Source organism: Drosophila mauritiana, chromosome 3R, assembly GCF_004382145.1.
Source record: "Drosophila mauritiana strain mau12 chromosome 3R, ASM438214v1, whole genome shotgun sequence".
Lineage (NCBI taxonomy): Eukaryota > Metazoa > Arthropoda > Insecta > Diptera > Drosophilidae > Drosophila > Drosophila mauritiana.
In genome coordinates, this window is record NC_046670.1 from 2586978 (window position 1) to 2600298 (window position 13321).

Consider the following 13321-nt stretch of genomic DNA (forward strand, 5'->3'; position numbering starts at 1 on the left):
AAAGTTGATATTTGAATATACATTTTATTTTTCAGAAAAGTTGTTCATTTTTGTAATGACTTTACATTTACATATAGGATATATTTATATATATTCTCTTGCGTTCTGCTCATGTGTTTTTGTTCTTATTGAGTTTGCTTTTGTTGGAATGCAATATAATAGGTACGATACAAGTTGCACACACGAATTAATCCGTTATCTGTTATATAATGTGTTTAGAATAACCAAAGAGCAACGAATGCATTCCATTCAAACCAAACAACCAAGGCGAACTTTCGAACTCTCGAATTAGTTTTAACATTTACTCTGATCACTATCCTTGCAAATATGCTTAGTACTTGGCCGCGACCTGAATACAGCTAGCCGATATCATCGAGACACACTAGATTCGCTTTCCAAAAATATATATATATACTATATATGTATGCATTTAGGTAGATATATGCCTCTCGTATATATACACACGACTTAGGTAATGGCTGCTGTTCGTCTAGTAATCAACTATGTTCTCAATTGCTTGCAATCTGTCGGTAGAAAAATAAACCACCTGCTGCATCCACATCTCAACGTCCTCAATCTTCCGATCTGTCTATATCCTTTGTAAAATCCTCCCTCTCGTCCAGTCCCCACTTAACACATGTGGCATGTGGCATGGACCTTTAGTTGTGGCCTGGATAGATAGAGTGGTGCTCTCTTCTAAGTGGAGTTTATACAATCGCGCGGTTGTTCTACAATCAGCATTCTACAGGGTGGAACTGAAAAAGCGGAGGTCGTCTTCAGCTCCTAACAATCGCAAATCTATATCTAAGGGGTGTACATATGTATGTATGTATACTGTATGCATATCTGACGCGCCTGGCCGAATATCTGCCGCGAATTGTGCGAATTACATTGTGTTTATTTTCAGTGCACAACAACTAGAAACGTTTGCAAACTACTCAACACTGTAATGGGCAAGCGCACTGGAAATGCGGACACTGAGTGCAAAAAGTACTCATGGGCTGGGATAATTGCACACTAACTGATTAACTGGCCGTGAAATACATCTGGGTACTTATGTATGTCTGCCTGAATTACATATTACACCAATACTAAGCACTTATTGAACGCACAACAAAACTTGGGGGAGCAGAACTATAGTTCGTCATCAATGAATCATGCATTGATGGCTTAAACAAGTGCCTGCTGCAACAACTATACACATGTATGTATGTATGTGCGGCATATGTTACGCTGTTTCGCTTGGTATATGCACCAGTCTACAATTTAATTGACAGAAGTTACAATATAAAATTATCTCCATTAATTTCGGCTCCATATGGCTATGGATATGCACTTCATAACTGCTCAACGCACAACAAAATAGCTACGAATTCAACAACATAGTTTCATAGTCTACGGAAATAAACACTTCTTGACTTCATATACCTATGTAAGTATATTAACTAAGCTTTTAGCTCGCGTGTGTGAGTTTTGTTTGGGACATAATTGACTGGTTGTCAACAAACTATTCTGCGGTATACCTATCGATAATGCTACAACCATAGTCGTAGAGTTGTCGCATGCCATATTTTGTAGTAAACGTATTTTGGTCTCAAGTTTTTGAATGAAGTTCGCGTGTAGTTGAAGTGATTTCAAAGCTAAACGATCTTTCGGTTTCCGGTTATCATAGCTTTTGCTCCCAAAAGTCCTCAAAAGAAAGTCTTTCGTTTTCACAATACAACAGGGATTCAACTTGATTTGGATCTGGTTTAATGCGTGCTTAGGGAGGGGCTTATATAACATCCTTAGAGGGATGAAGTTTAGTGGGTGTGTGTGTGGTCAGGCATGCAAACTACACAAAAATTGTCGGTCAAGGTCGTTTAAATAACATCTAAAACATCTTCCACTGGCGTGAGTCGCCGTCGTTCACCACTTTTTTAATTTTCATATGTATATTTCCATTTTTAGGGCTGGGGTGCGTGCAAATTTTCAGCTAAATTTCTCTAAAGTGTTGCATGCTTAGATGATTCTCTGGGTTTCGGTTTGGGATTATCTTTACATTTAATATCTTCAATCTCTTTATAATTTCACAATTTATTTTTGTTGGCTCGTGTGCGTTGTTTCGTGACTTTGTTTCACTTTTAAACCAGTAAAAACTTGAACTCCGATGAAATGAAATATTTTTAATACCTTACTTTTTGTTAGTTTCGAACTCGGTTCTGTGTAAAATATCAGCAATTTTGTTTCGTTTCGTTTGTTCTCTGAAATGTATCTATCTCCCAGCGTCTCGTGTGTATTTGAATATTTAGAATATGTTTCTGAGTCGCCTGCGTGGCCGTAAGATTTGTGGGGAATTCTGGGGGTCACAATACAATCGATTGGGGGGAGCTAGATTTAGGGGAGCCCGGGGCTTTGTTTTTTTTTGGGGCGCAAATACACTACAAAAATTACACTTACATATACCTATATTCGTTTCTACCATTGTACATTTATATATTAGCGTATGTGTATACATATATGTATATATTTCATTTATTTTAATCATACTGAAATTGTATCTCAAAAGGGATATAAAGCCATTTAAGTTTGTTGGTTTGATTTCCTCAAAACCTTTTCCACCAGCAACCAGCCACCGCTCGTCTGATTCTGCTGCGGAAGTATCTGTGTGTGTGTACATATGTATGTATGTATGTGGGTGTGAGCGATATCTGCGAAGAGAACTTACAACTACAAAACAAAGGTGCCTTATAGCAAGCACCCTTATAGCTCAGCGAATAACACACCTAGGATACAATTATCTTGAAACGATCAATTGGGAACCCCATTTGCTGGGTGCGGGGGAGGAAGTAAAACCTCTGTTTGGCCAGTTTGGTTGTATTATATTGTGTATTTCATTCTGGTGTTGTTTCTGTTTTTGTTTTAGTATAATTGCATAAAAGTCAACATCATTAGCATTAAAGTAATCGTAATTAAATATATGTATGTATGTATATCGTGTAAAACTAAAAATAAAACGCTCGCTCTCAGCTCTTCGCGGCTCCTTCTTTACATATACATAAAAGTCAAATGGTTTAAAGTTATCTTCGCTTTAGTTTTACTTGCAATCAGCACTTTTGCACTAAAAATTATATCGACATTCTTTTTATTTTTCTCATCTCTCAGCTCGCTTCGCTTTTCACAATGTTCTCAAATAACTCTAGTAACTCAAACAATCGAAACTAAATTCAAACTGAAATCAATCAAGGGAACTGACACGATAAATGATAAAAACCTGCCTTTTTTCTATATGTCTCTTCTCACAATTTGGTGTTTATAATCAAATGTGTGTTTTCATGTGGGCGTGTGTGGGTGTATGCGTGTGCCATGTTTTTCATGGAGATATGTGATGACCTCAAATGTTATCCTCAATTGTTTTCGCTTAAGTTTCCGTGTCGCTAGTCTGTTTCTTGGGTTTTCTCATGTTCTGTTTTGTTTTGTTTAAGTCTAACACATAATTTAGTTGCTTTTGTTTAATAATATATGATATAAAAACTAAATAATTAATACGTTCCAACGCATAGCTAACTCGCAGTTGCTTCCGAGAACCGAGTTTTCACAAGCATTTTTCTTCAGATCAGATCCCTTCAAAACCATCTTCATGTGGTGGTGTTGGTGTATTCAAGTGTTTCGGGGTTCGGGCTGTGTGGACCGTTCCGAAGGGAGGATCCTTGGACGCACACCAGCTTTTGACATCTTTCTCAGGTTGTTGGTTTTTAGTACAAGTACATATAGTTAATTAAATAGATAGGTCGGCAGGAGGCCCTCGCTCCCATCCTTAAATATGTTTGTTGTCGACAACAGAAATTCACTTAAACAAATGCCCAGCATTCGAGTGTTTTGATAACAAAGTCTTCTTGTGGCGCCAGAGGCTCATTGCCGTATGTGCTGCACTGCTGCGATCGTCCCTGGTTCAGGTCACCATCCAGCCACAGGCCAAAACGACCGCTGAAAATAGATTGAAGCACAAATTAGCAAGTGCCAGGTGCGCGCATCAAGTGCATCAAACTCACTCTCCAGCGCCAATCGAAAGGCTCTCCATGTTGCCTTTGATGAAGTACATATTCTCGCCAGTCCAATGGAACACCTTGAAGCTGGGGTTAAACTTGTAGAGCAGGGACTCACCGGTGCCGTAAAAGTGATCCGACACATGCAGTGAGCAGGAGGTGAGGGCACCAAATACCTACACGAGATTAAACAAGCATTAGTGCAATTTTATAAAACAATTTGCGTAACATTTCTTAATTGCTCTTATCTTCACTGCACTTAGCTTGAGCTTAAAACGCTGCTAATTGATGCATTCAAAAGGTAAAAACTGAATTCGTCTAATTACTACTTTAGACTTAATAATCAAATAAAGACTAATTGTATTTTATTAAAAAGGAAACAAAGTGGCAAGAAAATCAGTCATATATTTAATGAAATATGTGTGCAGTTCAATAGCCTTCTCAAAGCGAAAGACAAATACTAGTTTTACCCATTCAATTAAGATCTAATAATCTTTTAACTGCGCGACTCAATGATATTGAATCGTTCGTTCTTAAGGTGAGATTCAACTTACGTTGTGCTCCGTATCCTCAATGACAATCAGAACTGGACTCTCCAGACGCGCCATTTTGCGGTACAGGGAGTTAAGGGCGAAACCATGTTGTGAGGTGCTGAAGATCAGGGACCAGGAGTATCCCTCGGCTCTAGCCGGCAGATGTGAGCAGAGCTTCTCGCTGTCGAGCAGAAAAACCATCATTAGCTAAGATTCAATCAAAGGGTCCATTAAAGGCACTGCACTACTTACCGATGCTCCTCTGTGAGGATTTCTGTCTTGCCGATCAGGTCTGGTATGGGGAAGTCCAGGTCGAAGGAACCGGTGGCAAAGAGCGAGGTCTTGCGATATTCATCTGTGCTCATTGACAGCACCTGGAGGACGATTGATGAAAACAGCAGATATTAGCATAAGATGCAAGACATGAATGTACAACTATTAAACATAATCTAGTAGTGAAACATGTAATCAATTCCAAATCAAAATTAAATTACATATCTAAAATATATTCAAATACGTTTCTGCTGTTTTTTGGAAAGGGGTTTGTGGGATTTAGCATTTCGAGTTCGGTGCTTTGCTTTGGTTGTTGGGTTTTCAATTGAACGTAATATACTTTAATACTTGGAGTGCAGTGCTAGTTTTCTGAGTCTGCCGACTTTGTGGGTGTCTCTTGTAGTGGTTAAAAAATCGAACTACAAATCAAAACGGCTCGCCGATGCCAAGGCACTAGCTGAGTGAACAAAAGTAAGAGAAAAGAGAGAACACAATTACACGAGGTAGGATGTATATTTTACAATGCTGAAAGATGTGCTTGTGAAAAAGGAACCGACCGGTTCCATACCATAATGCCCCTACAGAGCCCAACCAAGTTCAATCAAGAGAAGATGTTGTTAGAACCGACCATTATCTACCATAAATAGAACAGATCTATATATATATGTATATATTCCCACCATTGCATTTTTTTGTTCGCAACTGTAATAGGTTTTATTTAAATTACTTTCGTTTTGCGATTATAATACTACACTTAGCCAGCAGGATTTCCAGGCCGCAATTTGGTTGACATTAAGGGATTTAGACACTAAATGTGAAAGTTTCTTTTGTACCACCGGGAGAATAATGACCATGGATTCGGGATTAGAGTGGACTTTCAGAAGGCAGAGGTCAGGTCACGACCTCACAATTACGATAGGACTGGGAGACTCAGTAGCTGTTGAAGGCGCGGCTGTTGTGCCTGGAAGAAGCTTTTCCCAGGCGTTGGACGGCCGACTCCTTCTTGTAACTTGGCGGCATAGCGATATCGCTGTCCTCTGCGGCGGTTTCAGTTTCCATCGAGTTCTTGGGAGCTCGCCTCTCGCCCATGACACCCTGCCCACGTGCCCTGTGCTCCGTTTGAAGGCGTGACTCGCTACGCGAGGATGACGGGAGCACCGAGTTACTGGGCGATGGCCAATTGGACTCTCTGGAGTCCCCCTTATCATCCTCATCTTCCGCAGCTGGTGGGCTGTTCCCCGCATAAAACCGTGGTGCAGCTTGTCGTTCGACGGCCTGGTTTGAAGTTCCACGCCTTCTGCGCTTGTCCCGGGGCTCCGGAAAGGTCCTTTGATGAGGCTTGAGCTGCGGCGTCGGATTCACTGACTCTACAATTTGCTTCTGATTTCCCTTTACCGACCTGCGGAAGGCGGCGTACTTCTGGTTAATCACCTGCTGGGAGGCACTAATCTGGGCCGCATTGTCCGACGACTCGTGGTGGAGTTCCTCCAACTGGGACTGTCCCAGCTTCCGGCGACTCTTGGCTCCGCCGAGGAAGGTCTGCTTTAAGAATTCGCGCTCTGCTTTGGGCTGCTCGTACCACGAATCCGGCTCGGGTGCGTCCTCCTCGTTCTTCCAGAGGCGCCTGGCCACAGTGATATCCGGACGCTCTGGTCGGACCATCGACACGTCCATAAGCTGATCCTCGGGCTTGTCCTCGGCGGCTGGCTTTGGCTTGTGCCAACTTGTCTGCGGACGCAGCTCGCTGCGATGCTCCGAGAACATCTCCTTGGCATTGGAGGTATACATCTCGTACTTGGGTCCGGTGCCGAGCTGAAGCGGGGGATTGGCTAGGGCGTCGAAATTGCGAACGGCATGTGACATGACCATCTGGCGGCGACGTGGCCTCATCTGCCGTTGGGCTTCATCGTCGGGTTGGGCTGCTGGGCTACTGGTACTGCTCTCGGCCGGGATATAGGAGAGATACTTGAGGTTCTTCGGATGCTTCCAACCCTGCATGGGATCGACAGAGTTCTTCGACCGCTTGGCCATGTGGTCGTGGTAGTCGCGCAGCGCCTTGCGACTGGTATCGCAGGTAAGCATGTCGCGCGTGTCGGCGTCCACCACCATCAGCTCCTCCTGGATGGACTGGCTGATATCTTTGGCCGTCTGCATGGCCATGCCCTTGCCGATTCCTGCGGCCTGATTGTACCGCTGCTGGGTGGCCGACAATGAGGCTGTGTGCGTCGGCTGGGCCTCCCGGCCGGAATACTCCTCGTTCTCCTGCTTTTCCAGATGCTGCAAGCGACTGCAGAGGGTGCTTTCGGAGGAGAACAGCCGCGCCTTGCCGTACACCTTTGGGGGCACCAACTTGGCATGTCCCAGGCTGGGGCCCATGCCCCGCACCCGGTCGACCAGCGTCTTCCTCTCCCCGGCAAACTTACGCACCCGGTTTCGGTGGAAGTCGTAGGGCTTCAACGCTGGCTTGGACCTTTCGCCCACCTGGCCCACGCTCTGGGGCAAACATGGCCTGCTCCGGGGGTGGTAATGCCTTTGCAGTGTGCCGGCCAGCGTATTCATCCGCAGGCTGAAGCCTCGGCGGGCCAGCCTCCCCAGGCTATACTGATGGGTACTCATAATGTGAACCAACGGATACACGAACAATTTAGCAAAAACCTGCGAAAACGAAGCACGTTTCTTCACGGACTAAAGAAATCGATTTCACGGACTCGCAAGACTAACAAAACACAGAAAAAATTCGAATTTTCTATTTTGGAGAGCTCTGTACGAAACGAAATAAAACAACGACTGGCAACGAAATGAAAGTGCTCAGCGAATCTCCATATGAAAAGGGACGAATGCAGGGACAACGACTGCTTGATCGGAAATAATTTGGAAAACCTTTTTTTAGATAAGTGCTTACCACAGCATGCAAATGCTTTTTTGGAACACCCAAATGTAAGTCGTAGAACCTCATTCTTCGTTTCCAATAATCGCCTTTTATTTGCCATGATTATATATGCGGAAATTTCAAAATTATAGCAATTATAGCAAAAGAGAACCATCTTCTAGATTCCCCAAGCTCACCCCTAAAATTCGCTGGCAGGGACTCCTGTGATGATGGTGAAACATTCGCAGCTTTTCGTGCAATCCCATGATGGGCAACCGATTGATTGGGGCTTCTTAAGAGAACTGTCGAAAACCTGGTGCTAGTGTCCCCTTATTTAAGTTCAATGCAATCTAATCTGCCAGAAATCTCAGTTTCTGATCGCGCAAAGCTGTTTATGCTGCCATCGATTGATAGCAGAAAAGCTACACCACCTTCATGTGAAATTCACTTCGGAGCACTGACTAATTTTACGTGCGGACTTTGTTTTTACCTAATATAGTACACTGTGCTGGGTGTGACAATGTCGCCTTTGCCAGCGTGTGAACATTTCGCTAGTGACGTCAATGATTGTGCTATTTGTGTTCGTGGTGATCGAGTATGAATTACCGAAATAAGCGCTCCCTCATTTCAGGCATTTGCATAAGTTTCGCACACACGTAGCAATGCTACTGCTGATGGTTAGGATGGGAGTCTTCAGACAGCACCCACACAGTTCGGTTACCAACCACCAACACCTGCTGCCATTCAGATGTGAGATCATTCGCATTCCCGAAACCATCTGAAATTCAAGGCAGCCTCTCGCCGACTCTCGGTCTTTGGCGGCCGTGATTCAGCCATTAGCAAGTCGTGATAAGGCCCAAAAACAAAACCAGCTCGCAAAATACTACACCGCTTATATCACAACAGCAGCGAAGTCGTATGCAATTCGGCGTCGCAGTTGGTGGTTTGATTAAATCTTGATAATCTGCGGATGATTGATTAGCTTTTCGCCACCACTCGAGTTGAAGAACCCCTGAGTGGCGCTCAGCGAGTATTGCGCCATGACTTTGATACGCCATCGAGTGTCGAAACACTAGGGTGCAATCCAAATTGAATTAGCAAGGAACTTCCGAGCAATCTCGACTACGTTAGACGGCCTTGCCGGCAATTAGTCTGATATGAAATCTGCGATAAAATCAGATAGTCGCCGATAGCTGGCTAAGCCGCCTGAAAGGTCGAGAGATCTGAATGGCAATACATACGAATCAATTTGGGTCAGTGAAACAGATCGGAAAGTCATTTTGATCACCAGACAGCGCCAATTTCATACATGTATGCGCCGTTTTTTGCGACGACTCAATGGGAACAAAAGAGTGCAGTAATTGAGGCGTGACAGCGATTTTCAGAGGACAATTAAAAAACAGAACGCAATTTCACAGACTCCGCAATAAAATAAAATGCGATTTTTAACGCACTTCAACGAGGGTCAGCAGTCAGTCGCAGATCAGAGCGTGTTTTTGAAGGAGAGAGCCAAAGTCAAACGTCAATGACAGTCGGGCTGGTACATCGCATATAGGCTTATATATATTTGCCCAGCACTTCAAAGCACGAGCTCAGTTAAGCCTGAGTTGGGCTCAAATGTTGAGCGTAAAATGAACTCTTTAGAAATTAATGAAAAACCATATTGAACAGCTGGGAAATCACATGAGTCATGTGTTCGTGGCCGCACCAATGATGTTTTTACCTCGCGGTCGAGTCCATGGCTGACAATTAGTTCGCACATCTTCATTTAGTGTGGCACTGACTTTGTTGTCACTTTCAATTGAGTGGTTTTGAATTTCTTCTGCCCACACACAGTTTTTACACACGCGACGGCGCAGGTGGCGTATGCGCAATATCAAGTATACGCCACTTGGGCACGTGCTCGACACAATTGTTGATCACAATCTGAATGTGAATGTGAGGCAGAATCAGTATCAGAACCCGTATCGGTATCAGAATCTTTATCGTTCGTTGCTCTGGAGGAACACAGATGCTGTGGAGATCAACTCCGCCGACTTGACCGACTTTGGGGTAGCGCGTTCAAAAGCCAACTGCCCGCGGATTCAGACCCAGGGTTTTTATTGGCCGCCAGCGAAAATATATTTATTTGCCGCTCGCTCAAATTAACTCAGCTCAAGTCGTGAGTTTGCTCGGCGAAACAGAGAGCCAGGTATATTATACTTATTATAAATACGCAGAGAGGGCTTATATCGGGTTTGTGCTTTCCGAGATCGGAGTAGCGATTTAAATAAAATATATTAAAAATAGCAGACGGGGACAAACTGCTCACGTTGGATTCTTTCATATCAAACGCAAAACTTTCGCTTAGTTTATAGTTTTCAATCGGTCTAAAAATTGTGCTAAATCAGTTGTTGGCCTTACACCAACTCCAATTTGACTTCATAAAATGAGAACTCACGGCTTAATCTGCACTGCGATGAACTTACGCATAATTGGTTTAGTTTATTATTAGTTATTTTGTTACTTTTAGCCAACATTGGCCTGATAAGTCCGTTCAAATATTAGGAACGTAAATTTAAAACCTTTAAACTAGTTATCTTTACGATGTTTGCTGGAAATCATTGCAACCCACTTTGCTTGCATCCCAGAATCGGTAGCGCTCCGGATAAGATCTATATGGTCGTCATATATGTACATATGTGCAAGCGATTAATGTTTACAATCTCCTGTTTAGTCAAGAGTCGTAAACACAATCGGCCAGGGAAGAAAATAATTCCCAAGGGAGTTTCCCTCGGCAATTCAGTCACGACACAGGTTTGAGTTTCAGTTGACCAGAATTATATGCACAACAAGATTTGCAATTTGTTTTCGTTTTCTCTGCGATGTAGATAAGATAGTTCTATTACCAGCTATCTGTTTTTAATAATTAGTTAAGAGCGCGTTGAAATTGACTGGCTGGCAGGAGCCTTGAAGTTATTTCCATCGCTTCTTGTGAAAGGGAGACTATCGTATTAGGCTGTCCCTGTGTTGGCACGATCATTATCTTTCAATATCTTGTCACTATATTTTGGCACCATTTGACTATTTAGTCAAATAGAGAATTGGGTATTCTGATCATGTACGAAGCACCATTCGATTTACAATTCTTATATAATATCTGTTTAGGTATGCTTTGTTTACTTTCTTATTAACCTATTTAACTTGCAGAACATATAGAACTATAAAGACCGCGTACTTTGGCTGGAGGAACGGCGGCGAACATATTCAGCAACGGCTATGCATCAACTGGTTTTCTGGCCCGAAATATTGAAAAGTGTGTGCCAGACAGGCAAATCCACAGAACCGGCCCCAAAACAAAAAGAGGTAAAAGCAGCAAAAGGCGAAGAGCAGCTACAGAAAAGAGCTTACTGGGCAAACGGGTATTGAGACCCGATAGCCGCGAAAGAGCCGGCAAAACAAAGGGGCTAAAACAAAGAACAGCAGGCATGGCACAAAGGTAATAGGTATGCAAAGGCATATACGGGCGATGAATTCTTGGCTTAAATGGCAAGGGGTAGTGGGTTTTTGCTTTGGACTGGCGGAGGGATTGGGTGGTAATTAAGGTGTGTGAGAGGCTTGGCTTGGCAGAGGTGCGAAGCAAAGGTATGGTAATGAATCGCACATGAGAACTCCTAACAATCAACTTTGTGCTCTGTGAGTGCAAACAACTACAGATGTTTGCATGGAAACCTATCATTTCTCTACCCAAGAAGTTCGTATTATATTTGCAACTAGGAAAATTTTAAAACTTACTATCATTTTCTCTGTTACTGACCGATAGATTTCCCACACCTCAGTATGTAAAGCACTTTTGCATTGAAGATCATGCATGCATTATAATTAAATGAGATCCAGAGAAATATCTATCTGCATGAGCAGTATTGAAGTCTGATAACCTAATTGTAACCAGAGCTGATATCGTTTTTATTTTTCCTGTTTTTCCGCATTCCTTATCGGTTCATGTTACTTCAACCATGCTATTTAAACTCACTCGCCTTTCTGTCTTTTCCGCCCTTACTTCATTTGTTTTGGCCCAAATGCATTACAACAGCATGAAAATGCATTTGGTGCGCAATTTATCATTTTGTAGGTTTGTTTAGTTTTTGCATCTGCACTTTTGCTCTGTGCCTTGTAATTTATATGTCTAAGCAAATATTTGGTTGGTCGCGCACAGAACAACTTGGGTTAGTTAGCATGTGTTGTGAGGTCACATTGTCCAACAAAACAAGAGAAGTGTTTGTCAAAGTTAAATAGCAACTAGCGACTTGGGGAGGTTCCAAGCTTGCTTACTTGTACCGCCTGGGGATGAGGCTCCTCCGGAGAGATCGTTGACCCGAGGCAAACACCAAAGTTCAAGACACCCGACAGGGAGACGAATGGCATTCGCCCGAGATGATCGGGGTCTTAGCCACATTTGTGTCTAATGATGATGCCATAATAGTTGCAAATCAGTTCGAGCAATTAAAAGCGGTTTGTAATAGGAGAAACGTGTGCGATAATGGCTCTATAATAGACGTAACCCTTATATTCTTGACACTAATTACTAACAGCACTAAGCAACGAAGTTTAGTCGACGAAACGGGGATTTCGACTATGGAAAATTGAGTGCCAAAGAGAATAAAAAGTATCCTTTAGATATGTATTTATTTACTCTTCCTACGAAAATAAGTTTTAAATGGAAGCCCGCTTCTTAAATTGGTAGATACACACATATCCTTTTGGATCCCTTTGCCAGATGCGATCCTGACCGGCACTCACCGTTTCGTGCATTTCGCCGCTCTCGTCGAGGAGAGCCTCCAGGCTCTGGTCGTCCTTGGTGGGCGAGAGAGGGGGCGTGGGCGCGCGGTTCTTGGCCGAGAGGAGGGAGCGCGGCAGCAGGTGGCGGCCGTAGTGCAGGTAGAGGTAGCGACCCCACCTGCGCCCGGCCAGCCCGCAAACGGCCAAGATGGCGAACAGAGAAATGGCGAACCACATGTTGCTGATGGCCAACAGTGGCGGTGTTCAGTGGAAGCGGGCAGCGGTAGCAGCTGCAAAAGCTTTCGTGCGTGGGGGTGTCCCACTTTTTGGGCTAGCACTGTTCGAAAGCTCTGGCGCTCCACATATCGCCTCTCTGTCTCTCGCGCTCTCTCTCTCTTTCGCTTTTCTGAATGGTCTTGTGACCCACGAGATTTGCTTCAGCTTTTTTCTCCGATTATTTGCGTTTCTGTTGTCGCCACCGCTTTTATCACGCTCTACGCCTTCCGCTCTCCGCCGTTGCAGCACTGTTTTTGGCCTTTCTTCGTTACACGTAAACACTTTGTTCCTAGTTAGAACATTCAAATTTGTTTACTTTTCAACGTGTTCTCCGCAGATGTTTTTTCTATATTTTACTTCTTTTCTTTCACTTTAAAAGCTCCTCTTGGCTCTGTGCTCTGTGTGTTTTCAAACAAGTTGCTCGACCGACTGAAACTTATTGGACTCTCTTTTGGAGCCTCGGAAAAAAACGGGCCCCTGCTAACACGCCACCTACAGTGAGTCACGTCACACTTCGGCCAGCCCCCAGACACAAACTTTATGGCCTATAAAAGCAGAGGCGAACTTATCAGCCCTATTCAAACGCT

The 13321-nt window shown here is 43.6% G+C and overlaps 2 protein-coding genes across 17 annotated transcripts in view; both read right to left on the reverse strand.

The window, feature by feature from the left end:
• Positions 1 to 2846: 2846 nt before the first annotated feature.
• LOC117143938 (TLD domain-containing protein 2) overlaps positions 2847 to 13321 on the reverse strand; it is a 61980-nt gene continuing 51505 nt past the window's right edge. For 10 of the 16 annotated variants that reach the window (XM_033308860.1, XM_033308858.1, XM_033308857.1 and 7 more), the window contains 4 exons: positions 4811 to 4932; positions 4580 to 4739; positions 4032 to 4201; positions 3831 to 3966 (listed from right to left, as the gene is read on the reverse strand). In XM_033308860.1, coding sequence (XP_033164751.1) covers positions 3831 to 3966; positions 4032 to 4201; positions 4580 to 4739; positions 4811 to 4932 — 588 coding nt within the window. Of the gene's footprint in view, positions 3967 to 4031; positions 4202 to 4579; positions 4740 to 4810; positions 4933 to 9423; positions 9527 to 10917; positions 10987 to 12479; positions 13167 to 13321 lie in introns of those variants that run through there. The other 6 variants (XM_033308871.1, XM_033308870.1, XM_033308856.1 and 3 more) reach the window with 4 other exon arrangements.
• On the reverse strand, positions 5508 to 7667 carry LOC117143941. The gene has a single exon (XM_033308872.1). It carries the CDS (start codon positions 7445 to 7447, stop codon positions 5762 to 5764), a length of 1686 nt encoding a protein of 561 aa, XP_033164763.1. The 5' UTR covers positions 7448 to 7667; the 3' UTR covers positions 5508 to 5761.

Bases quoted from the DNA above. Each gene is read 5' to 3' on its own strand.
- LOC117143941 (XM_033308872.1), bottom strand. From the start codon at position 7,447: ATGAGTACCCATCAGTATAGCCTGGGGAGGCTGGCCCGCCGAGGCTTC.